Source organism: Hyposmocoma kahamanoa, unplaced genomic scaffold (genome assembly GCF_003589595.1).
Source record: "Hyposmocoma kahamanoa isolate Upper Pololo Valley unplaced genomic scaffold, ASM358959v1 92, whole genome shotgun sequence".
Lineage (NCBI taxonomy): Eukaryota > Metazoa > Arthropoda > Insecta > Lepidoptera > Cosmopterigidae > Hyposmocoma > Hyposmocoma kahamanoa.
In genome coordinates, this window is record NW_020654748.1 from 14,770,551 (window position 1) to 14,798,179 (window position 27,629).

The 27,629-nt window shown below is 33.3% G+C and overlaps 2 protein-coding genes across 2 annotated transcripts in view; both read right to left on the minus strand.

The window, feature by feature from the left end:
- The window catches only part of LOC113236513, a 49,517-nt gene extending 45,801 nt beyond the window's left edge, over positions 1-3,716 (minus strand). The window contains exon 1 of the mRNA XM_026472620.1: positions 3,404-3,716. The gene's annotated coding sequence lies outside the window, so the exon portion shown is untranslated. The remainder of the gene's footprint in view (positions 1-3,403) is intronic.
- Positions 3,717-10,774: 7,058 nt separating this feature from the next.
- On the minus strand, positions 10,775-27,049 carry LOC113236618 (protein lethal(3)malignant blood neoplasm 1). The gene is made up of 4 exons (XM_026472774.1): positions 26,986-27,049; positions 16,189-16,339; positions 12,402-12,533; positions 10,775-11,933 (listed from the first exon to the last, which is right to left on the minus strand). The coding sequence occupies exons 2-4, from the start codon at positions 16,337-16,339 to the stop codon at positions 10,945-10,947; spliced, it is 1,272 nt and encodes a 423-aa protein (XP_026328559.1). The 5' UTR covers positions 26,986-27,049; the 3' UTR covers positions 10,775-10,944.
- Positions 27,050-27,629: the final 580 nt, after the last annotated feature.

A 27,629-nucleotide genomic window follows, 5' to 3' on the forward strand; every position in this document is an offset into this window, starting at 1 on the left:
AGCCCGCACAGGAACCATCTGAGCCAGGTTCTAACCCCAGATCATCCTGATTGACAAACTTTATCCGATTCTCTGTAAGGCTAGTGCCTTAGGTGAAATGCCACGGGTGCACGTACAGCACCCTCACTATTATCCAGATAGGTACGGGAGATATAAGCACGCTCACTTCCCGTCGCGCTCCGCACGACTAACGGTTGCCACAGCTGAGCAGCCGACTCTAAGTCGACCACCAAATCTCCTCATTGGTGGCGGAGCTGTAAGACACGCTCACTTTCCGACGCCGAATGAACGGCGTCTCTCCAGTTCCCTGATTCCTACGCGGCCGGAGGGACCGGAAGATGTCTAGCTCATCCTCTACTAGCTAGGCATCTCCGGGCTAGTGCCGGAGATGCCAAGTGGCTGTGTCCTGCGACAATGTACGAACATAGCTACCGACTTAAAGGGCAACTCACGCGCGCCACTCGTCTCCTCACCTCAGGCTCTCAACTAGACCGCTACTAAGACACGCAAGACACAGAAATACTTCCGACGTTTATCGGTTTCGGCTTTCGCAAGACCCTCATTTGGGATGGTTATTATTATTATTCTTTACTGCACAAAGAAAACACACTAAAACCAGATATTTTAAAGGATACATACAAAGGTGACCTTATCACCAGAAGAGATCAAACAAAGCATAAATATATGTCAACATTAAAAGTTACCGTAAATAGAACAATCCATTTTTAATAGGACTGGCTTTTTAAAAAGCAGATGTCTAGTTGCCTAAAAGGATAAGTCAACCGGTCATCTACATACCAATACTAAAAAGGAACATTCTAGTTACCATTTTCAATATAGCAGCGATCGTTGAACTTCACATTCTAAAGTAAATAAGTGTTACAATCTGCATAACTATGACGTATATGGAAATAAGCATGCGATGGTATCGTTTTATAATGGCAAAAGTGCCTTATTAATGAACGTTTCCTAATTAGATTTATTTTATTGACGTATATGGATTTAACGTTACGTAAATCATTGAAATTTGTTTCCTAGAACGTGGTGTTAGACAACTATACACAAAAACAACTTCCGATCGGATGTGAAGCAAATAGCGGGCAGCGAGGTGTGGTAGCCACTGGCCGCACTTATATTGAAAATGTGGGCTATAAATATACACAACATTGAAAGCACTTTAATCACTTTTATGCAGTAGCAATAGTGCATAAAAGTTTTATGTCATCCAATTTGTTTTCTACTACCGGAGACTTTTACTGGGTCTGATGCAGTAGATAAAACTTGATGGCAGTTAAGGATACCTATTTTTTATGACACCAAGGACGGGCCGAATAAGTCGTGTGTCTGGTGTTAAGCGACATGCCTGTCAATCGCAGTTGCAGTGCCACTCAGAGCTTTAAATCACAAAGATCTGAGGGAAACTGCCCCAATGATGGCAGAAATAAGTAAGGTAACAACAGTACTTGCCTGGACGAATTTTCTCACAAGGTGCTCTACACCTATAAAAACACCATAATGACACCATTATACACACGTACACTATTATAATTTTTTTGTAGCATCGTCTCTAGATGAAGCTTAGTAGATTCCATCATTTCGAAACGTTACAAGTTTGTGTATTGACTGAGTTCTGTTATTTGTTGAAAACAATTGTTTTCCCTTTATGTAACTACCCGACTACGAGGATCCATGATTTGTGTTAATAATTTGTAGTATCTGATCTCTCTGTTAACAACAATCCACAATTAAATTAAATTGCTCTTATAAATGAATACATGGCAAATCTTTTATTGCTTTTTTATTTCAATTACACAAACGTTAAAACCAGAAGCAATGGGTTGGTAATTTTTGCGACAGGACCTTGCGCAATCTAATTCTTTTAATTTTTTTCTTTTTTGTTTTCTGAATTTTATTAATCGACAGGTACGTAGTATGTCTATTGTTTTCAATTTTCGTATTCTGATTCTGGGTAACCACATGATTAGACATCACTAAAGCGGTCAATTACAACTCATTAATTAGGACGCAGTGAAGTGTGAAGTTGCTGCATGTATCACGCTATATTAATCATTACCACTATAGTCAATCACTGTATTTTTGATTAATATCCACAAATTTGCCTACTATTGTTTGATTACGTAAATACGAAAGTAATCTTGTAATAAAATTTACGCTTTCTTTAAACAAATATATTTCGCGAACGTTTATATATTTTTTTTTTATGATACCAAGTGACGGGACGAATAGATCGTGTGGCTGGTGTTAAGCGACACGTTTGTCCATAACAGTTGCTGCGCCACTCAGAGGATTTGAGGGACACTACCACTGCACCCGTCACTCTGAGACATAAGTTGCTAAGTCTCATATGCGTGTAATTTCACCAGCACCCTTACCCTTCAAACCGGACCGTAGTAAAGCTCTCTCTACTACTTGGCGGCAGAAATAGGTCTACTTACTGCCTATTAAAACATTCTGGTCTGATATGGAAAAGTAGTGTGACGAAAACAAAATGTTTCAATCAATTTCAATTAAATTGAATTAAAGAAAAATATGAGCTATATTCAGTATTTGCTTCGTTTAAAATGATAACACTAGAGCCTACCTTCTTCAATGTCTTCTGTCGAAGTCTTTACAGAAACTAAGATATTTTTGTTACAAAGAATAGATGTGTTAGTCACTTGTTATAGTTTAAAGACTAATGGAACGTGACATTCACTAGCCAGTGACACAGTGACCAATTCGCAGAACAAATGGTGGTCATGAAGCTATGATAATGAATATCAGCCTTGTCAGAGTAATGTATGTGCGTGCGCAGGAGTCTGATATATGAATTAGCTCTAGGCGGTGGTGGCGTATGGTGATTAGATAATTGGTAGGTTTGATACAATATGGCAGTGTTAGTCCTTTAAAGTGAGGTGCTGTGCTTATTTAAGTAGGTTTTACATAGTAACGTAGCATGTGTGGGATCTTATGAACACACAAGATTTTTGTTTTGGATTTCTCTACTATTTTGCCTTTCTTGAATATTATCTTCTTGGAGTTAAAAAGGTTATTTCAACTTATTATTGTGTATTATAACTATTATGTAGTTTTACAAATCATTGCTGGATACCTCTAATTTTGTTTCAATGTAATGATATTTTACACTGGGATAAGGTTAGTTGGCAGCTTAGTGTTATATTGAATTAATTAAATCATGCTATAGGAAGCGTAATTTGTCAGAAGCGTAACAGAAGGAGTCTATATTCCCTAGACAGGCGAGAAGCATATGTTTGTGTTTTAATTAATTTGTATTAATTCAGTATTTGGATTATGCGTTCTAAATAGATTGCTATTTATTCAAAGTTTCTGTTAGGCAATTGCTCAATTACAAAGGGTGAGGACTGAAGCAATTTTGACTTACTTAATAATTCGATTAAAAATCCGATAAAAAGTCACTGTAGAAATAATTAACAGCAAGTTAACTTTACGTGATTAATATTCACAATAGGGCTCAGTTCGTTTAATTTTTAAGAAAGTAGAACTAACACTTCATTTGTGAGCCAACAAAGCATGTTCACACTGCGTTAAAGAGAATTGCTACAATGGGAATGAGGTGCGTCCTCAATACTTCCATGTAGAAAAATAATAAAACAAAAGGACTAGGAGACAAAACGTCGCGTTCGCGATCGCATCGGCTTAGAGATTTGAAATGGGAGCGCGTGGAGCGCGCGCGCCGGTTGTGCTTCGACTAGTTGCGGTTTCGCGCCAAAACCACGCGGAGATAGTATCTGCTGGTAGCTGGTAGACGCAAAGATTCATTCATGAGTGCGATTATGCAATTGACCCCTTATTGTGTTTATTATTTATTGAATAGTTGAGGTCGGGTCACGAATTGACTGTTCTAGTGACAGCATTTGGAAGAAAAAGGCAGGTTAGATTCAGTCACCATTTTACCAATTCTTTGATTACGTCTATCAAAAGTGACCTGTCTTTTTTGACAACATTCCCAGCAGTATAATAGTTCTAATTAGGCAGAGTATATTTACCTACACTTCAAGAAAGTAATACACATAGAGTGCATAGTACGTTCCTCTGAAATCTCGAAATTATTGTATTGTGTTTTATTCTATATTTTTGATGTGTAACTCGTAATTACTTTACTAAGGTAGTGTATTTAGAAAAAGATTTGTAATTGTAAGTGAAACTATAAGTACGCCCCCGGACACATAATTCGACCTACCTTTCATTTTCAGTATTAAATGCCCTGAGCGTACTTAAACAACATTTATTTGATCAAAAACTATTATACAATTTTAAAAAGCATATACTGAACGTTATTCCCATAAGTTCTTGTTGAAAAAAACTTTTTCACCTCACCAACTCGGAAAGGTTTTCTTTCTCATTAGAAATCTACGTGCAAAAGTGTTTTTTCCATGCTAGCGTGAAAAGGGTTTTTGAAATTCGAACTTGACGATGGACCATGTCCTGCCCCTAACTTTTTCTCGATGAAAAAGATAAAACAATGAATTACAAGCTCAACTACGAGATTTGTCGTACATTGATTATGTAACATAAATCCGTTGGTATATTTTATTCTTATTATCGTTGATATTAAATTGACAACGATAACTAATTTTGTTTATTAATTTATTTTGTTATAGTTCAACTGTTTTTCTTTCCTCTGCCATTTTCCTCGCTATAGTGAGGTGAAAAGATGTGTGTTTCGCTCAGCAGCAAAGTTGTTTTGTGAAACACTCGCTACGCTCAGTATTCTATTTATGATTTCATTCTAATATTAGAATCCTTCGCTTGCTCAGGTTTCAATAGAAGCACTCGCGACAAACAACAACTTTGCAGCCTTGCATAACAAATAACTATTTCTTCGATTGTAAAAATATTTCTGTATATCAGAAAAAATTGCAAAGTACCTTGAATTGTGTGCCCGGTAGTGTACTTTGTTTTAATCTTTTGCCTTTTATTTTTAATCATTTTGGGAAATTGAAAGTTTCGTTTCCTATCCGTATGATGGTAACATTAAATCATTAAGTGACGATTTGATAAAGTCTCCAAGATATGTGCGTAAATTGAGGCTGACGCTGACGGGACTTAAAGCCGTGCTACTGGTTATAAGCGACACGCCTACCCATAGCAGTTGCTGTGGCACTCAGAGCTTTAAATCGCAAGGATCAGAGGGGCGTTGGCACCGCGCCAGTCGCTTTGAGATATAAGGTGACAAATGCCTCCTTAAATTCTTTTCTGTCTGCTGTTTTCCATATAGTTTAGATTGCTGAATATTCGTTTCGACAAAATTACTATTCTTAGATACAAAATTGTGCTTATCTCAAATAAACGAATACAAGAATTTTTTAAGTATTTACTCAATTTAGTAGTATTGAGTAGTTACTTAATTTGTACATTTTGAAGCAAAAACATTTCTTTAATCACATTTAATTTAAATGACATATTGTTCTACCAGATAGTATATTGCAAATGAATCCAAAAGTACAATCTCAGGGTCAAACTTGGGTGCGCCCCCCTTTAGAAGATTATGTTAGATTACTATATTAAAAAGAATAAACGCAGAATTTTTTTGCACGTCCGAACATTAATAACATTAAATTAAATCCGAGGTAATAAAATAAAACACAAAACGAAAAATGCTGTGGATGTTTCAACATGTTTTGTTCTAAAACAAAATATTCAATTCGGTATATTAGGCATACGGAAAATGAGAATGTGGAAACAAATAACTTGTCAATCTGTCAAAATAGCGAAGTATTAATATGGTGTAATGAAAAAATTCGAAACCTGATTTCGGATAAATGGAACAAAATCCGTTCAATGAAAGCTGCAAGGTTTTCGGAGAAACAAAATTCGGTAAATCATATTAGCTTGTCTTAGGTAAATTGAAGAAAGAGAAAAGATAAAGAGATAAATTTCGTAATTTTTACTTTTTTTCTGTATAAACTAGCCAGACATCAAACTTTGTAAGGAAAATATATTCCTTCTTTGAATTTTCAGCTTTAAAAGGTTTACAAGTGCTAACCTTCCATATAGAAATTATGTCAAATGCTTACATGTTTATTAAGCGCTTAATTCACATATCGAATGACTATTCACAATATTAAATAACCGAAGTTACAATGACATCAGTGCTGTATAGCGACGACATAACATTCATCATAATTTAATAACTATTGATTATGTATTAGGCTCTGCAACCTACACAATATTTTTTAATGTTTGTTTAAGTTAACTTCCTGCAATCAAACCTACTGTCATTACAAGAGAAATAATACAAACGCACGCGTGAACATTATAAATAAATGGGAACGCATAGCATTTTCCACCAAATATTAAGTTAGTGACCCTTCTGTTACCGTTGGCTAGCACCACACAAAATATCTTTATACCTAGATAGTGTTCTTGTTTATGTGAATAGTTTATGTTTTAATTTAACTTTTTTTAATTGATTTTTTATTTTGTTTTTATTTTTCTAATTATCTATTTTACGTCTAAATGTTTCGATTATGTTTCGTTTTTATCTTGTTTTGTTTCGTTTTTTTTTCTTTTGTGGTGTTATTTGTGATAATGAAATAATAGTTATTTGTTGTACAAGGCTGCAAGTTGTTGTTTGACGCGAGTGCTCGTATTGAAACCTGAGCAAGTGAATGAAGCTAAGATAAGAAGATAGTTAGAGAAAGAAACAACTTTTCAACTGACTATAGCGAGAAAATGGTAGCTGAAAGAAAAACAACTGAACTTTAGATCACTTTTTTTTAATAAGCTTGTCTTCGAATGCATTCTGAATTTACCTCATCAATTTTTATTGTTGCCTGTAGTTTTATTTTGTGTGATTAAGTGATTATTGAAATTATTTTGTTCTTCGACTAATTAAAGTAATTTAATAAACACAATTAGTTATTATTGCCAATTTAATGTGAACAATAATAAGAATAAAATATATCAACGGATTTATATCACATAAACAAGTAATGTACGATAAATCGCGTAGTTTAACGTGTCATTTATCTTTTTTTTTTCATCGAAAGAAAAAGTTAGTGTACTTACAGTCTAGCTAGTAGTTTTCTAGTGAGAAAGAAAGCCTTTCCGAGCTAGTGAGGCGAAAATGTATTTTTCTTTCTTTCTAAATATATACATTTACAATTTCTTGTATACAATTAAAAGAAGAAGATATATTACAAAAATATTGTGTATAATTAAATATGGTTCCATTAATTAGAATTGTGTTCCCACCGCCAGGGTGCCCACAATGCCGGCAGCGTTTCCGTCTCTGTTTGGCTATTGTAAGTTATATTGCGCAAGATTGAATTTGGGTTCAGTATTTCTGACACCACATGCTTAACAACGTGTTTTCTTACTACGGTATGATTTCTTTTTACTTTCCCAATATTTCGGTAACGCGCGCTATGGCCACGCCTCGTTGCGAAGCCTCCAGGTACTGTCGACGAAACCTGACTACGTACCTTTGATACGAGATGCCGTCGAGATTACAAAGTGCCAAACGTTTAACCGTGAAGACGGATTTAAATTCCAGGGTGTAACCGATGCTTGTGCTTATAATAATAAGAATAAAAACAAAAATTCTTCAATTTCAGTTTCACGTGTGGATACAACAACAAGTGTGGTTTGTCGGAATAAAGTGAATGACAATGGTAACACCACGTGTAATCGAGATGAAAATAATCGCCGTCTGTAAAAGAGAGTACACAGATATGTTTGTTATTAAAACTGTCATCTGCCGCTGGCCAGTCAACCAGTGACCATGGAGCATGTAACCGTTACGAAGTATCGGGAAAATAAAAGGAAATCATACCGTGGTACCACGCGTGATAAGAAAACCGTAATTAAAGTGATAATCATTTAGTGAATAACCACGAAAATCTATATGGAAGGTCTAGGTGAAGTTACAGGCACATGGGACTTGTCAACTTATGTCTCTGGGCAACTTATGTGCACAGTGACAGTGCCCCTCAGATCTTTTGCAATTTAAAGCTCTGAGTGGCACTGCAACTGTTATGGACAGGCGTGTAGCTAAAACATAGTTTTTTAATTTAATGTACAGTCAACAGTACATCAAGCTACACATTGACGTATCTTGTCTGTTGCACTGGAGGCGATGTTCGAACAAAAATGTATAGTCTGACGTGCCGTTGAAGTACCTAATTTTTAGTTAGCTAATACATTTTATAAGTTTTCTCAAGTTAGCTAACTTTAAACCGAACGCCATCTTTGAGCACGCTTTTGAACTAACTAGTACGATCAATAAGCTCAACGTAATGGTTACATTCTAACTCGTTTACTTAGCAATGTGAGGAAACTTGACACAGCTTTGGTAACAATTTGTGTAATTAAGGTTAGATGTCGCTGTAGTAGCCATTATTACTTTTAAGTTTTCTATTTTTATAATATATAGCGTTTGATGTTTCAATATTTTGTATACAATCGAGAGTACAGCATTTTCGCAGACAGTTTTAATCTAAATCCTGTAATATTAAACTTGCTAAGATTCAGCAAACTATTACGAGAAAAGCGATAAACGCTCCTTGTACCTACATTAAAATGTATTTAAATATAATTAGATGTTATCGACTCAAGCATGAATGCCCTCAGTTATGTATGAAAAACGTATTTTTCTAGACACCTTGTGGTCATATAGAACATGTACCGTTAAATTTGAATGTGATATTTTCTTTATAATGTACATACATTAGGCATTTACGTGATCATAATAAGATATTATCGGGATACTTAAGTACATTTTGACATACAAGGGGACTTAGGATGTTAACTTTATTTTTTTACTTCTCATACTTGAAAACTTAGTATTATACGTATGCTTCGTGTAGTATGATGACCTTAATATTTTTAGTCTCTGGTACCTAAAGTAATTTTACCATGAATTCGTTTTAAATGGTAAACAGTTAATTTGCATTACAGATCGTGGCATGAAAAAATACCATTAAATTGTGTGTTTTAAAAAAAAAATTATAGTTCGATTTCTTGTGGTGTGAGTAAAAAGCACAATATGGATAGTATATATAACTCACTTAATTTTTAAGTATTAAATGAGGTTAACCTTCGTGCATCTTTTCTTCAGCTAAATTTAGCTGCACAAGATGTTTCAAATGTTCAAATGGATCGTTCTACACCCTCGATGAATGTTTTCCACCATGTCGCGTAGAGTTGAAAAATTTACAGACCAGGAGTAATGATGAGAGTTTGTTGACATATTAAAATATTATATATGGAAATTAATATCAATATTATGTTTATTTGTTTAATAATTTTTTGCAAAAGGCGGCAACCGATATTCTAAAGTAGTTGTATTTTTTTTTAGTTTCGTGTACAGTATACATATAAAAATTACTTTCTGTATAAATAGCAATAATAGATCTATCCACTCTTTAGGATTTGATTACGCCGCCCCCGGCGCCCCGTCACAATATAATAGAAGTAACATTTGTGCTTCTATTTGACTGAGCTCCTGGATAGGCGCGCGACTACAACATCATACCTGTAACTTCGTGCAGTTGCATGTATCGACAGTGCGTAAGTACCCCACTTATTTTTGTTACATGTGATTTGCAATATGTCAATATTAATTAATTACCTGTCATAAAAAAATGATTGTCTGTGACAATTATAACATTTGATCACAATTGCTCAATAGCTGAATATTTAATTTCAAAACTTCTTTTTCTCTTGACTGTACTTACCTTACAGTACAGCAATTATTGTAATTAAAAAATTGCGGTGGATCAGGTTTGAGTACGGGAGTAACCAATCCATCTCATAGCATCATTTTAATATATATATATAGTGTGACATTGTGACAGGTGGCGAATTATGGATCTACAAGCAAGAATCCGAAAGTAAACGGCAGTGGACTGTATGCGTCTTTTAAGATGAGCCCTAACTTCGAAGCAAATGGCCGCTAGATGTCATCGGAGAAACAAGAAAGATCAGTTGCCGAAGACAGATGATTCTTCATCGCTACCATGCGAGTACACATCGAGTCAAACAAGTGAATTTTTGAGCACTCAAAATGTCGACTTGATGGATCGATTTATCGATCGATCGGCAACTCTCGTAATATAAATGAGAGTATTTGGATAACTTGATGGTTGTTCATTATTACATCGTCCAAATGGCTTAAATTTAGCGGATAGTTTGTTTATAGACTGAACTAACACGTAATTAGGTTGTGAATAGAAGTTATCTTTTTTTTGAGTTTCTCAGCTACTTTGTTGTAAAAATGTTTAAAATTCATGACGCTTCTTTTGTTATCGTTTTTCAAAGTCAAAGAATCATCCATACCATAGGTATAATAAATTCACACTTGAAAACGTCACACTTAAGCTACTGCTCGTTCACTACGCTGACTACGTTTTTCCATACATCTTTACCTAACACGTAGTCTTCAATTTTGTAATATGACTTTTCAATAAAAGTATTTTTAATGTAGTTTTTAAACTTAGGAAATGATAATCTTAATATATGCTCCAAAATGTTATTGTAAAACCATATACAGTTCTCCATAAAGAGTCGTTCACTTTGGTTAAACGAAATCGTTTGTTGTGTAGACTCTTAGCCCAAATCCATTTTAGACAAGACGAATGCATTGCGATTGATTCTGATACAGATGTAGAAATATTATTATTGTTCATATTATTAAGATCATAATTAAATGTGGAATACGCCCACTGACTCGCAAAGTATAAAACGAAACCAATAAAACTTGTCTAAGATCATTTATTTAATATGTAGAGTACTTATGTACAGGTGTAAACCAATGGAAGGCAGTGTGATTTTTTTAATATTATATACAATTTAATGAGTAAAGGAGTAAAAATTGTAATACTTTCTTAGCCATCAATACGAATTAAATAAGAATAAATTTTAAACTAGCTTACAAATCTAACGTAACCAATGCTTAATTTATCGCCTCTTAGAATCAACTGGGTAATACAGCCATTTGAATTCATAGCCTTTAAGGCCGTATTTTGCATCTTTCTCTGTTTCTTCTTTAGGTACTTCTTCAGATACCAGATCAAGAACTTCTTGAGTGATTTTGGGTCGGAATCCATTCTCGTCTGCTTCATAATCAACCCTGGTTCTAACACCATTTCTACCAGTGACGTAATAGTATCCCTTCTTTGCACCATTAGTGTACCCCTCCTCGTGGTGACCATGGAATCCCACTGTGTAGTTAAAAGTGTACAGCAATGCTGCCATTTCACCCTTGGTTACACCCGGAGGAAGTCCTTCCCTCTCGCCAGGGCCTCTGCGATAAATATCAGTGTTAGGATCAACAATTTGCATTCGGGCGGAGACTAGGACTGGTTTCTCAGGAGCGTTGTCATATTGTGAACGTACGTCATATTGCTTAGGATTTCTTCCTCCTGGCTGTAGACTCTGTTCAGGGTACTGTGAGTGGCCTTGTGGATTGCTTCCGGGGTTCTGGGGGTAGTTTCCAGGGTTTTGTGGGTAGTTTCCAGGTTTCTGTGGGTAGTCTGCGTTGTCCTGTGGGTACTTTTCGTTGTTCTGTGGGTAGTTTCCGTTGTTCTGTGGGTAGTTTCCGGGGTTTTGAGGGTAATTTCCGGGGTTTTGTGGGTAGTTTGCGTTGTTCTGTGGGTAGTTTCCGTTGTTCTGTGGGTAGTCTTCGGGATTTTGTGGGTATTTTTCAGAGTTCTGTGGGTACTTTCCGGGGTTCTGTGGGTAATTTTCGGGGTTTTGTGGGTAATTACTATTATATTGAGGATTGCCTTGTGATACAATAGGTTTGTTTGTCAACACTGGTGGCGGTTTTGTGGTAGGGAGGCTACAATGAGAGCAGGCTCTCGCTGGCTCGCTTGGCCCTGGTTTTGCTGTGTCTGATTTCTTCGAGGCCGTCGGTAAAGCGAGTTCCTTTGCCTTTTTTTGTCCAACTGAAATTAAAAATTATAAATTTAGTGTTCTTTATATGGAGCAGTGCAGAAATATTACGCATTTAAAGAGAGAGATTTAAATGAGATTTTCTGCATTCGTGAATAGTTTTCCTGTGTATTCCTAATACAAAAAGGAACATTATCATAGAGGTAGAAAAGTATTTTTGAGGAACATAAATAAAAGGGTGGGTACAAGTATCAAAGATTAAATGGTTTTTATTAACAGTAAAAATATAATTTTAAATTTATATTCAAACAAACAGAATGAAAGTTTGGTTACAGATATTTAAAAATCAGAAAAGTTAAAAAGAGTAGGCAATGCTTATTTGTGATATTACACGTTTTTGGGGCCGCACAGGACACGTTTTAAGTATTAACATATTTATCTCGTGTTTAATCAACATTTCATGAAAAACGAGCTTGAGATTGATTCGGAAATGAAATGAGTATTGTACTATAATTTCTTACCGGGCTTTAGACGGATGTTTTTCATGGACAAGATTTTGAAGTTTCCGTTTTCGTCTGTGGCGTAAACGGTGACGTGGTACACGTCGTCGGCAGTGATGAAACCAAATTCCCCCATGATCAACCCATTCTCATCTAAAAAAAATATGTAGCAGTTAGAGCTTACATTTTCAATTCAAAATGTATGTAAGTACATCAATTTACACTGAAAATATGTTTATTTTAATTTAAATAATCAAAAACACATAATATATCGAATCCGTCTCGGTTGGGCAGCTTTCGGGAAGCATCAGGACTTCTGAAGTCCTGATGCTCCTGAAGACAAAAGTCTTCAAGCAGTGCGTGTTGCCAGCGATGACCTACGGCTCTGAGACGTGGTCACTTACTATGGGCCTCATTTCTCTATGTGATCGAATCAGAAATGACGAGATCCGCAGAAGAACGAAAGTCATCAACATAGCTCAAAGGATTAACAAGTTGAAGTGGCAGTAGCACATAGCTCGTAGAACTGACGGCCGTTTGGGCAGAAAGGTTCTCGAATGATGACCACGAACCGGAAGGCGTTCAGTGGGACGGCGCGTACTAGATAGACGGAAGACCTGATAAGGGCGGCGGATAACCGATAGGTGCACGTTGCGTCCGACCGGCTAGAATTGGACGTCTTCCGACTGATATGATGATGATGATGAATATCGCTCGAATAATCAAAAGATTTCAATAAACTGGAGAAAAAAGGTGTATAAGCGAATTTTACCAAAAATGAGCTATTGGTGTAGTTAAAAAACAAAAAATAGGAGAATATATAGAGGTTCCTCGACCCTGACGGGATTCGAACCTAAAATCTTCCGATCCATAGTCAGACGCGTTATCCGTTATGCCAATTGGGTTACATTTTCAATTTCTTTCGATCTGCTTAGTCAAGTGTGGGGTACAAGACGAGCCTACTTGCACGACGTACTTATCCCTTTCCTGGGGTCTACCATAACCTCTTAAAACAATATTACTTTAACCTGAAATTGACTTTTCGTACCATGACGCGCTTAAAGTAAGTTTATTATAATGTTAAAACAATGATGTTTTCTTGGCAGCTTTGTGACTATTCATTCACTCAGTTCCTACTATGACGCGAGTTTAACATTAAAGTAATATTGTTCTTATGTCAAATTTAGCAATCTTAAAATAGTTATACGGATGCAATGGAAACCATATTATTTACGAATATTTTGTATAAATATTGATTTGTAATGATTAAAAGTTAAGTTGAACTTATTTATTAACATATATCTCTTCAATAGTTTGTTTATTTGTTTATTTTATAGTACATATAATTTTTCGTTAAATAAAAATAAGCGATGTTTATTTCGGAAAATTATGACAGCGCCATCTATATGTTCCTTGGCGACACTAACAGTTGACACTAGACTATAATTTCGAATTTACAACGTAACAATCATGGCTCAGCCTGTTTTATTTATTTTTCATCTTGAAAATGCGGAAAAATAATTGAAAACAACACAATTTTAATAGATTTCATTATTACATACTATTCTTTAAAATAATAATAGAATAAGAATAGTATTCTTTATTTTTGCCAGTTAAAATTCTTTGAATGTAAATAATATTAAGTACTTTAACATTATACTACGATAGGATGATTTGGAATATCAAAAAATAAAGAGATGACATTATACAGTTCATATAACGTTATTTCTTTCCAATTTTTTAGTAAGGAATAGACAACATTGGGAAATCATTCGATCTTTCAGTCACTTTAGCAATAATACATTACTTGGTTGATAGGTTTGTTGTGTAAATTATAATTAGCTTACATTGAAATAAGATTATTGTTTGAAAGGTTATGGTAGGCCCCCTGTAGTACGTCTGGCGCACCCTGGGCAACATTGGCGAGTACCTTACGCCAATTGGCAAATCCTTTTTTTAAAATTACAGGCACGTTGGACTAGTCAACTTATGTCTCAGGATGTCGGGCGCAGAGGCACTGCCTCTCCGATCTTTGCCTTTTAAAGCTCTGAGTGGCACTGTAATTGTGTTGGAAAGCCACGGCTGTACTATGTGCTAAAAGACGTGTCGTTTGCCACCGGAATAGCACGACTTGTTCGTCCTGTCGCTTGATATTTATCAGAAAAAAAGAGGAAGTGAAAGGAATGTTTTTCACTGAAAAGTTACATTTTTAAGTAAATGTAAACAATCATTTTTACTTAAATATCTAACTACAGTGAAAAACAATTTTTGGTTCATGTCCTTTTTACAAAACAAGGATATCAACCAAAATGTTTACAAACATTTGTGTTAAAGTCGTCTTGTAAACTTTCGCCTTTTATTCCCTGAAATATCGCTATATTAATTTTTTTTTAATCTAAGTTGCAATAATGCAACCAGAGGCGTACAAATAGTGTTTATTTACAATACAAAATCATTTTAATTCACCTTGGAAAAAGAGATAAACATATTCGTTCTGTTTCCTTAATTATTCGGATTTTGCTATGATGACATCATTATAAAATTGAAATTTGATATGAGTTTTGTTCTTACGATTTGTGGCATATTAATCGTGCGATTAGTCGCCTCCTTTCACATTATTTTTAAGTTATGGAAATATCGGAGTTGCTTTTATATAACTAGTAGTGTTGCAACGGATACAATACGATTATTCTACCAGGAGCGTGGCCGAATAGCCGAATATTCGGTCGGACTATTCGCCCTGATTAATGCACGTACGAAAATTGGCACGAAAAGTACTACTTATTAACTTCAGTTATGAAACAAAAAGGTAAATTACTTTCCAAGTTTATTTAATTTATGACATTTTAATGAAGAAATATAATTGTAATTCTTTTCAGTTTCATTAACTCAAAAAAAAAAAAAATTTTGCAAATAATAAGTATCAGAGTGATTTTGTTACGTTTATATAGTCATGACTAAACTACATAATAAGCAGTTAGTTTTATTTGACTTTGATTACATTTTTTAATCTCTTAGAAAAATAACTTAAAATGTTACATTTAGGAAATGAAACTATTTTTCGGGATTTAATCGCGTATATTTGTTTATTCAAATGTTTTAGATCCTATGGTCAGTTGACTGAACGAATAAATAAAAAAATATTCATTTCCTGTATGTAACAATCGCGAAAATCTAAGAACTAGAAATGTTACATTTCTTTTGAACATTTAGATAAAGCAGAAAATTAAGCTCTCTCAAATTTACGTACAATGTATGTTCAGAATTAATAAAAGTTACACATTGACCTACGGTCAATGAAGTTATAATAATTTACTGTGTCTTTCTTTTTTAGTAAAGTATTCGGCCGAATGGAAAGAAATAGGCTGAATATGCCGAATACCGAATAGTTGCCGAAAATTCGTCAACTCTAATAAAGTAGATGTACGACGATTTTGTACACATAGAGCTTCTTCGTGATATGTAAATTGGTACAATAACGTGTTTTTAAGTATCTAAGTGATGTTAATAAGGTGACAACGTGATCGGTTGCCAGGGCTCCATTGTGCCTCCAAAAATTTTTTTTGATGTTTAAATTTAGAATTCAAAGTCGCATAGATGACGTTAAATTCTTGTGGGTTTCCGTTTACGAATGATAGAAAAATTCTAACACTCACTTAGTGCATGAAATGCGTTCAACACAAAAAGTATATATTTTGCAGAAAGTATTGAAATAGTGAATTTCATAAAATTTTTAACCGTGTATCACCCCGTCCACATCTTCAATTACCATCAGATGAGGTTGTGGAGAAAAGTAAGCTTGTCTTACCTTTCTTTTCATGTCTGTGTTGTTCTCCCTCGATGTTAAAGCCGAACTCATAAGGTCTATTTTCGTCTGTGTAGTATTTGCTGGCGCCTTGCACTTGCAACAGATATGTCAGCATTCCGAGGAGCACAGAAAATTTCCTTAGCTGCAACATCTGGGAAATATATAAAACACATGAAATTTATTGAATATCACACTGTTTTATTACCACGATATATTATTTTTGTGAAATTACTCTACTAGTTTATTATAATTATTAATATAAAGATCGAACAATCCGGCTAGATCCGAACCAGTTTCTTCAGCACACCAGGCCAACGTACAGTGGGCCCAAATCGATCATTCTTGGACATAGGAAAAACTTGTGGAGTATCGAGTTAATTTTTTTTATAATAATATGATACATAATAACATTCCTAACAACTTTTACTCTATAATTTCTTGAAAAGTTAATAGTAATAGTTACAGAGAAAAAAAAAAATTTTTTTGTATGGAGAAATATACATTTTATTGTTTATCTCAAAATATACGAAAATGTAATGTGCATGGGTTACTTACAGTATAGTTCCAATCATTATCTATGTAGAAAAGAATAATCTGTCTAAATGTACTTGCGGCTTTGTAAGTAAAGGTGCGGCTAACTCTTTTATGTACTTTTTTAACAAAATACATAGAAAAGTTAATTTTAGTGTAATTTAGAGAGCGTTATAACAATAACACGAAAGTTAAGTAGAAAATAGTATATTATGTTAAAAAATAAATAACAAATATACAATTTTGACACCTTTTTACTCGTAGAGCGGCAAGTATTTACTGGATTATTTTTTTATTGATAGAGAATGATTGGACCTATATTGTAAATAAACCACACACATTACATTTTTCTACATTTCGAGATAAAAAATAAAATGTTTATTTATCCAAACAAAAAAAACAAAAATTTTGTTTTCTCTGACATAATCAGCTTTTTAAGAAAATACATAAGAATAAAAGTTATCAGGAATGTTATTATTTATCATATTATTGTTCCCTTGATTAAATAATAATAAAGAATGATCATTCTTGGACATAGGAATAACTTGTGGTGTACCGAGCTAATTCTTTTTATGTAATAGATAATAACATTTCTAACAACTTTTATTCTTGTATAATTTCTTGAAAAGTTGATAGTTTCAGAGAATTTTTTTGTATGGAGAAACATACATTTTTTTTAAATTAAATTTAAAATTAGCTCGATACTCCACAAGTGATTCATATGTCCAAGAATTATCAAATTGAGCCCACTGTGCGACGCTCTCCCAATGAACGAACCGACAGTAAGGTCTGTCGGTTCGTTCATTGGGAGAGCTTTTTCTATGTGCTTGTTGCAGATCTTTATTTTTGGTTTTTACCGTAATGCCATTGTGAGAAGTCTATGAAAGTTTTTAAATTATAAAGCAGATTTTAATGAAAATGTAAAGAGGACATGATTTAATAATAAATTATGGGTGAAGTATATGATAAGTTTAACAAGAAGTTCCGGATACCATATAATTATAATTTCGATACGCGTTTTCATATTTTTTCATTACATTAATTTGAAACTGATTTATATAATCTCAGTACAGAGTATTAAAAAAATCGACCTCAAAAGTACGTGGAATTACGTATAATTACCAAGTTTTATTAAAATCGGTTACCGGAAAGTATGCAAACCCGGATTCGCCCCCTAGTTCGCCACAATACGGGACTTGACACAAGAGATAATAAAAATCGGTTGTGTTATAATCAAAGTATATTGAGAGAGAAAAACGCCTTGAATTGGAGAATAGCAAAATCAACCATTAAAATAATTGCTCTTTATAATAAAAATGAATCTTCACGCGTGAACAGCCACCCATAGAGGTGGATGTTTTTCTTCAAAATTAAATGGGACCACTATGGAGGTACCCTATTTCCAACAAAAAAAGAATCATGAAAATCGGTTTACAAATAGCGGAGTTATCGCGTAACATACATACAAAAAAAAACATACAGTCGAATTGAGAACTTCCTCCATTTTTAAAGGCGGTTAATAATATTGTATCTACTCACAAAGGTCAAAGTACTTGTGATGTCAGTTAAATCTGTCAGATTGGCTGGTGCCCGCGACTTTGTCTGCATGTAAGAAGTACTTCGAGTAGCCTATTGTACTATACAAATTTTCATAGTTTTATTGGTTCTCTACATGAACTTTCATCCCTTATTTCACGCCCTTTAAGATTTATTTTTGTAACAAAATGTAGCTTTCTCTTGGAGAATCCCGTCTATCTCTATACTTGTTCCGTCCCGTCACTTGATATTATGAAAAAAAGGAAATAACCAAAATTTATCAAAATTGTTTTATCGGTTTAGGCATGAGAACTGAACACACAGAGTTACTCTCACATTTATAATATTAGTTTGGATAAATTTTGTATTTTTTCTTACTAGTTGTGAATTTATACTTCACTAGAGTTTCCAAAATTACCTTAACGAGCGCCATCTGCATTTTAGGGTCAAATGACAATATCGATAATGCGTAAACATTTTTTTTAGAAAATTATTCCAATAATGTTGCTCTATAAATAGTTAATTTCTGACTCATAGTTTACTGTTGAATGCCTATAGCAGGGTGTATGGAGGCCTTTGCCATTCTACCGCAAGGCATGTTTTACGAGCATAGACACCGTTTTTAATTGAATAGTAGAACAGTCATCGTCTGTAATAATACGTTAAACTTGTTTATTTGATGTCGCTTGTGTATTGTTGACAATGTACTGTTGTGTTAATTCGATTAATTAAGGCATGCTATAGAGTTAAAAATTAGATGGCGTATCGAGTTCTTAGGTTTGCAAAGTAGAGTGCCGAGCTATTGGGGCTCAACGGAATGATACGGAAGCGTCAATATCGTCTGCGCGAGAAGACGCGCGCAGTCGCTGGCATGCTCGAGCATTCGCGGGAATGCTCGAGTATTCGCGAGCTTTCTCACCACTGCGCCTTGAGGCTGTACTATTTCTACGCCGTTTGACGTCACACTACGCCTGTTTTCGCGCCACTTCTCGCGGGTTCGCCAGGCATCGCCGACGATAGCTGCGTAATTCTCACTAATGCGTGAGCATGAGGGCTCGTATCTAGTTTGTACGTTACACAATTGACCATAAAGTTCATTACGCTATATCGTTGCAAAAAATCGCTATATAATTCCGTTCCGCCGCAATATAAATAGAGCCTTAGGAGGCACACTGACTCGTTGGTTTGTTTGAAAAAACAAATATCCGTAAAAATAATTTCATTTCCAATCAGATGGCGTTCAGATTAATGTCAAATTCCAACCAATTTTTTATTTATTTCGATAAAACGATGAATATTATCTTTATAATTTTATTCGCATTTAAAGCATTTTGCTTCTGTGATCACTATGCGTGCAATCAAAGATTGTATTGTATTTTGTATCTGCTGTGTTCTGTAAGACCTGAACTATATAATCTGGATATTTTTAAGATCAAGGGTAAAATTTTAAGGTCCCGTGTAGACAATCATGTATCACCCTCACCCTCACTTTCAATTACTTTGAGGTGAGATTATGGACAAATGTGAGACTGTTGCACAAAAAATCGTGCTATATGTGAACTGTACGGGGAGTTGTTTCTAAGGAAGTTTTAAATATCAGTTGATGAGGTAGGTATAACATTAAACTTATTAAATATGTTTTGATAAATTTATGGCGATCAGCAATTGAAATGTTGGAGATGTTGAACCTCTAATTATTACCCTGTACGTGATTATCGAAGAGAAAAAAATACTTAAATAAAGAGAAAAAAATTACATGACGTCATTACGCTTTACAATTATTCACTTGGTTTATTTCCAGAAATGTGTTAAAATCGATTAGCATGATCTTATCTATGTAAATAGGTTTTTCATCGGATTTTGATTGAAGTGCTCTCAATATTTATATAGCCATGTTTATACACCGCATAGTTTTAAATAGTTTTTGTATTATCCTAAAGTTTTACCATTGATGATTCTTGTTAAGGACTCTAAAAGTACGAGGACATGTTGTTTATATAGAAGGTTAAAATGTTATAACAGTAACGTACATTGTATGTTTATGTATTTAACATTAGAGACGTTGATAAAAAGATGATGCAACTCATATTTCATGAGCAAAGGTAAAATTTTTAAAGTGAAGTCACTGTTGCTTACCTTGATTATTATTCGGCTAGCAAAATGTATATGATATGTAAACTAATTCATGAGGCCTTTTTGATTTTACAATGATAAAAGAGAAGATTTTCACATCATAGATAAGAAACTGATTACAATTTTAATACATTATGTTTATTTGGTTCTTACTCGTTTTCCGTACTGGACATTGATATACAAAACAATGGCTAAATTTATAAACGTAGTATCTTCACTAATGTGAAATTTTGAATAGGCACAAAATCAGAATTACTGGAAGAAAATTGTATGACAATATATGATTATATCTTTATTTTATAACTAATAGAATATCTACAAAATTATATTTTAAGCTTTGATTGCCCGATATTGTGCTTGAAGAGTAAAGTAAGTAAAACTTAAAAAGTAAACGACTCGTGGCCAACCGTCCCGCTCTCTCTGTATTTCACGGTTAAAAAAGGTATTTCGTCCAAAAACGGAGTTACGAGGTTATCAAATCTAGCCGAAGTATGATAATAAACAGTATTCTAATAAGTAACTGATACCGTCAGCCATTGAAACAAAATTCAAGGATCTTCTTGAATATCGTGACGTTTTATTACTATATATTTTTTTAAAAACTTCATCTACTAGTTTGTTATAATTATTAATACAAAGATCAAATATAGAAAATTTCCTTCGATCTAAAATAAAGTCGAAAATAAAGACGGAACGAACAAGTCTTGCGCCTGATGGTAAGTTACACGTTTATCCATAACAGTTGTAGTGCCACTCAGACCTTTCAAATGGCAAACATCTGAGGGGCACTGCCACTGCGCCTGTCACCCTGAGACATAAGTTGACACGTCTCATGTGCCTGTATGCCAAACTAGGGCCATTGCTTTACCAACTGATTTTAATTTACTTCCATTTTTATTACCAACTGAGATCAGACACAGATAAGGCGCTTTAGTGTAAGTTTTCAAATATGTAAACTTAACTATCGCGTTTGCGGTAAGATTTTAGTTTAAACCCTACAATTATATAATTAAGATCTAAACAAAAATCTTAACGCAAACGCGGTAGGTACGTTTGAATGATTACAAATTTACACTCAGGCATCTGGTAGGAATGGGCCAGCAGACCTTTTTTTGTAATAATATTAATTCCGTTGACGATCACGACGACGAAATAACAACCGTACCACGTTCACTACACAATTTGTTACAGATCTTTTGGTTATTTTTTTATTGAATGTCGGATTGTTTCATCATCATGATATTCAATTATTTTTTGTGAAATTACTCCACTAGTTTGTTATAATTATTAATACAAAGATCGAAAATTTAGAAAAAAATCCTTCGATCTGGTCGGATTCGAACCGACGTCTCCTAGCAAAACGTGGCAGACGCTATGCCAACCAAGACACGAAACGAACCAGCTTCACGAATTTTTCTATGTGCTTATTGTCGGATCTTTGTATTTGGTTTTTCAACGACTTTTTAGTCGTAGCGCCATCTATGAAAGATCTTTTTTTTTTTTCGACTTTTATCGCATTTTAGTGTTGAAGGCTCGGTTGTATTAATGAATAATTACAAGGATTTAAACTTGTGATATAACCATGAACCGAAATAATTTGAATTGTATTATTAAACTAAATTTAAATTTCCATGTTCAGTGAGACCTTAAACTATGAAAAAGATAATGAATATTTTTAAAATTATTTACCAAAACATTGACTTACAATTATAAAAGTCAATGTACCAAAACGATAATTAAAACGATTGGAAGCTAAGCAATGTTAAACGCCAAAATAAAATTTATTATATTAAACATTTTCTATAATATGTTATTTAGAAATGTATAAACGGATACATACAAACCTCGTAACTTCCATTAATGGTAACTTTTGATTAGGCATAAAAAACAGTAAAATAAAAAATAATTATATGACAATCAATGATGTAGTAACTATGTTTAATGAAACTATATAATACAGGTTTATACGTAAAACTAGAATTAAATTCTATGAATAAAATTCGTTCTCCGCGGCAAGGTGCCGAAGATGCTGGAAGCGTTCGCCCATTGTATGGCTATGCTAATGTGTTGGGCAATTAGGTCCATGACCATACCCTTATTTTACAACTACCCGATATTGCGCTTGAAGAGTAAAAAATGGATTTCAAAGCAAAACAGACATATTAAACGAAATTTCTAAATAACGTATCACAGAAAATGTTTAATATAATATATATGACTATCAATAATAGTTTGCAGAGGTTTGCAGAAATTGTATATGTGATATATATAACATATATGATGTACTACATATTCTATCAAAAGCATATATATTATCTGCGCAGACTATAAATTGACTAGTAATTGAATAATATTAAAATTATCATAAATATTTTGACAATATTAAATAAAATGTATTCGTATCATTACGAGATGATTATCCGTTCGAATTATAGGTAGGTATATCACCCAATTAAGAAAGATAACACCTGATCATCCGGTTTAGGTGAATAATTTTTTATGTTGTGAACCAATAAAAAGTTAATTATAACTAAATGGTGAATTTAGCCAAACGAAGGAGTCATTTTGTTGAGTTTTGATGTATTTATGTTATCTACCTATATAATAACTTCAATCCTACCGCTGTTGTATATAACAGTAGAAAGGTTAGGTTAAGCTAAAAATAAATTTGCAATCCAAATCATACAACACTATGATTGGGATTGCAAATTTATAATATGTACATACGTAATTCTGTGTGTCTTGTGTGTTTTACATAAAAAATAATAAAGTCATAAATAAAAAATATATTTAAACTGTGAAATACTATTTGCATATTATATTTAAACTGTGTAATACTATTTGCATATTATTTATATATTTTTTTATATTTTAATTGTTTGCAGGCATTTTATATTCCATTAAAACTCAAACATTCTTGTTTGCTTCTGTTATGCTTAATTAATTTTATGATTGAATATAAAATTTATTTAATAACAAGATAATTGTATATATTCCAATTCTTTATGTTTAGTGTTGAAGGCTCTATTTGGGTGTGTCAACATTCGTTTCAAAAGGGGATTTATTTCATAGCTAAAGGAATTTACAATATATTTCTACAAATGCTTTACCTTCAGAAGAAAATAAACTGAATTTAATTAATTTGTTAATTGAAAAACAAAAAGTTGGTTGCTTTAGACATATGAGTACTATTGTGAATGATTACTACTTGAAACCCATATTAACTATGTGTATTAAAACGTCAATAAAAATGTTGAGTAGTTTTGATTGAACTGTACGCCGTCACATAGGGTTATCTTACGATTTTAATATCTATATACTTCGTAGCACCTATAGAGTATATGTAGTACCAATAAAGATTTTGTATTGTATGTTATGAATCGATAACTTGATAGGAAGATTGAGGTTATTATGGGTGTTATTATTTATTATATTGGTGGGCCACCACATGGCGGATGTTTACAATATCTATTAAAACTATTTTATTAAATTTTATAATTTTACTCCAAATTACAACATTCGAATATTTTAATTGATTTTTGAAAACATTTTCACTTTTCTGATTGAACTAAAGTTGTGTACGTAGGTGTTGATGCTGTCCAGGGGGTGCTACCGCATTTGAAAAAACCTGAATTATCTGTGTAAACTACATACAAATATATGTTTTTTCTTGTGATTGTTTGTCTTAAGTTAATATAAAAAATACGTGTTTTCGATTATTTTTTGTAGTGGTGGGTTTTGAATTTTTTTTTATCTTACCTAAGTGGGCGGTGAGCCACAAAATTTGATATGGCTATGGTTTAAATGCTAAAGCAATAATTTTACCCTACGGTACTGGTAACTTGATTTAAATACTTGACATTTTTACTTATATATGCTATAGACTATAAAGTGTGTACATCACAGGTTAGCCTTTAAAAATATGCGCGATTATACAGAACACACTGATTTCTGATACTTGTAAATATTTTTATAAAAAATAGTCATAATTTTTTGTAAAAATAAATCCACTCGTCACATGTACTATATTCATCGGTGTTTTCACAAATTTCCTCGGATTCGGGAAGAGGAGGAGGAGGTTGTATCTATCTATCATCCTGAGTTGGTACATTGCTGTTAAAGTTTTTGCATGTATTCCATAATTGAGTGAAACCGGAAAAGTTGATCCAGTTTAAGGAATCCCTTAGTCATGTTTTAGTTTCTATTGTACACTCTTTTATTTTTTTTGTCTTTGAAATGATAATATGAAATCCTTGAAACAGTAACGGTGGTCAAAGTGTATCGTATTATTTATTTGTTTTATATGGTACAACAACAGATAACAGACTACACATAATACTTATGTAATAATATTATTTAGGAAATGAAATTATTTTTCCGGATTTAAATCGCGTATATTTGTTTTTTCAAACAGACCAACGTTTCGGACCTTTTACAGGTCTCATGGTCATGTTTATCGACCTGTAAAGGGCCCGAAACGTCGGTATGTTTGAAAAAACAAACATACGTAGTATATTAGTACAGAAATCGAGCCCTCCTATGTAAAGCATCGTATGTCGAAATTGCCAAGTTTGCAGGGGAGCGTTTTAAAGTTTTGTATTCACTGAAATGAGCATGACACGTGACGTTAGCATTTCTTAATTTTATTCGACAAAGCTCGTTACTCACACAGAGTATTAAAAAATCCTAGATATCGGTTAGATGAACAATCACAATTTATTTTATAATTTAAACTGTAAAACGCTCCCCTGTAAACTTGGCAATTTCGACATACGATATTTTACGTAGGAGTGGTCGAAATATAGACTTGATTTTTTTAAGGATAGAATACGCACGCATTTGACCTAACTCTCACCTGATGGAAAGTGACGTTATGGTCGACGACAGAGCATACACATTTGAATAATACCTATTCGCTTTCGCCACTATTTATTAATTAACTTCCTGTACATAAGTACCAATAATATTTTTAGGTCTAAATTTTTAAACCATAAACTTTACAATTCTCGTTAACTTTACAAATAGTATTTTATACTATTACTGTCATAGTCATAACCCCAGTCAAAGCCAAGTGGTATTTAGTCTTAGAGGATGGAAAAAGTCTAAGTATTTAGGTTAATCAGTTTTTTTATCGGCGGTGTGGTGAAAGTATAAAAAAAATGGTACCTGATAATCCTAATGTGAATTGATATTATAGTCGTCATTATCCTAGTGTTATATCATTAAATGTGCAGCAACATTCAATTATTTTTGTAAATATTATCGAAAATATTAATTTTTTCTTCGTCGCTGTGTCTGTGTCCAATGCGTAACTGAACTTTTAGCACCTTATCGTAAAAAAGCTTTTTTTAATTATTAGTTATTTTATGAAGAACCAAATATTTTTTCTTACGATCAGTCTCCAAGAAGACATTCAGGATTATGGAATACTATTTGTAGTTTTGTCTCCTACACCAAATACACAGAATTTATGTAATATTTTGTCTAAAAATATGATATATAATAATAATAGTTAGCCTGTATAACAGCCTCAATGCTGGGCACAACCCTCCTCTCACAATGAGGGCTGTCGTTCGCACGTGGACCCATTGTGGATTGGGAACTGCAGACACTACCTCACGTTTTTTTCCTTCACTGAAAAGCTTGAAACTTGAAAATGAGAAAAATTTTAGTTCGATTTAGACTATAGACATATTGAATATTTCTTTATTAATTACAAAAACATCGATGGACTTATTTACTGCTAATACATGATTAACACAGGCATAATTATTTTCAATGAGTTTTAGAGATACTTTGAACTTGGCTAGTTACACATCATTGATCTGAAAATTGAGTTTATTTTACTAAATTCATAGCGAAATCTGTAATAATAATTCAAAGTTTTCTATAAAAAAATTCAATTACATCTATTTGTTAAGTTTTATTAAAAACGGTTACCGAAAAGTACGCGAAACCGGATTCATCCCCTAGTTCGCCACCCTTGGAGGTGGAATATTTTCTTCAAATTCAAATGAGACTAATATCATCGAAATCGGTTCACAAATGCAGAAGAGTAATAGCGTAACATAAAAAAAAACTACAATCGAATTGAAAACTCCTCCTTTTTTGAATTCGGTTATAAATGTATTGATGTATTTAGTAGTGCTAACCACCGACTTAATTTTCCTGCACATATACACTATTTTCTTCTTAATTAGTACGAAAATGTGAAGTGTTAATTATTAAAATTTAATTATTAGAATGTAATAGTACATTATAGAATCATTACTAAAAAAATATTATGTTTGTCGTTTATAATTTTGCCATTTGTTATATAATGAAATAAAATTAATTTAAGTTAAACTATTATTCAGTCATTTTCAGAATAGCTGTCGTAAACTTGTCGATTGTTTTTTCTGAATTATATTTGTTCGGACAGTGGCCGAGAGGGAAGATGGGCCAATACTGTGTCAATGGGTAGTTATACATGTCAAGTGTGTGAAATGTAGTTTACTGTTTGTGAGTTTTACTAATACGGTTAATAAGGGTTATTTAACTAACACAATATGGATATTTCTCTGAAATAAAGTAAATTATTATTATTATAAAATTTACCTTGCTGTGTACGAGAGGTGGGCTGTGAGGGGACCGACCAGCGGCCTGTTGCGCAAGAGTTCGCACGAGACTGTGCCGATTCTTTGCTTCACGTAATTTATTAATACTACCTTACAGAATAGAGTAAAATGACGACGTAGATGAGTCGAGGAGATTCTGCCTATTTCCCTCTCTTTACTTTAATGCTGCTTAATATTAACTGTCTTTAAAAAATATGGAGAACTTCTTGACGATTAAAAATGAGAACATATTTCATAACACACAAACTTCTAACTAACCTCACGTATGTTAAATGTTACATACAGTTTTGTTTCACGTTTAGATTTTTTGTTCTATATAATGAAGTCCGTAATTCTTCAATATTAAAATTTGTTACTTTCAAAGCTCTCGTAGCCTTAGAAACAGTGAATTACCTCATTATTATTATAATGGATAAATTTTAAAAGATTTCATTCAATCAAAAGTTTGGGTTATTTTAAGAGTTTTTTGCTTTTAATTTAGTAAAAAACATTTGTATCAAAGTTTACACCACATCTGTTGTGAAATAATCTTTTACGCATTTTGCCCTGTCTCCGCGTATTTGTTTAGCATTGTACAGACACATAATTATATTGAATCAATGATCTGCCTTTTAATTGTAGTTA

Bases quoted from the DNA above. Each gene is read 5' to 3' on its own strand.
- LOC113236618 (XM_026472774.1), bottom strand. From the start codon at position 16,339: ATGTTGCAGCTAAGGAAATTTTCTGTGCTCCTCGGAATGCTGACATAT. The intron at 12,534-16,188 runs GTAAGACAAGCT...TATTTTTTTTAG, and splicing joins ACACAGACATGAAAAGAAAG to ATGAGAATGGGTTGATCATG. The intron at 11,934-12,401 runs GTAAGAAATTAT...TTTTAATTTCAG, and splicing joins AAACATCCGTCTAAAGCCCG to TTGGACAAAAAAAGGCAAAG.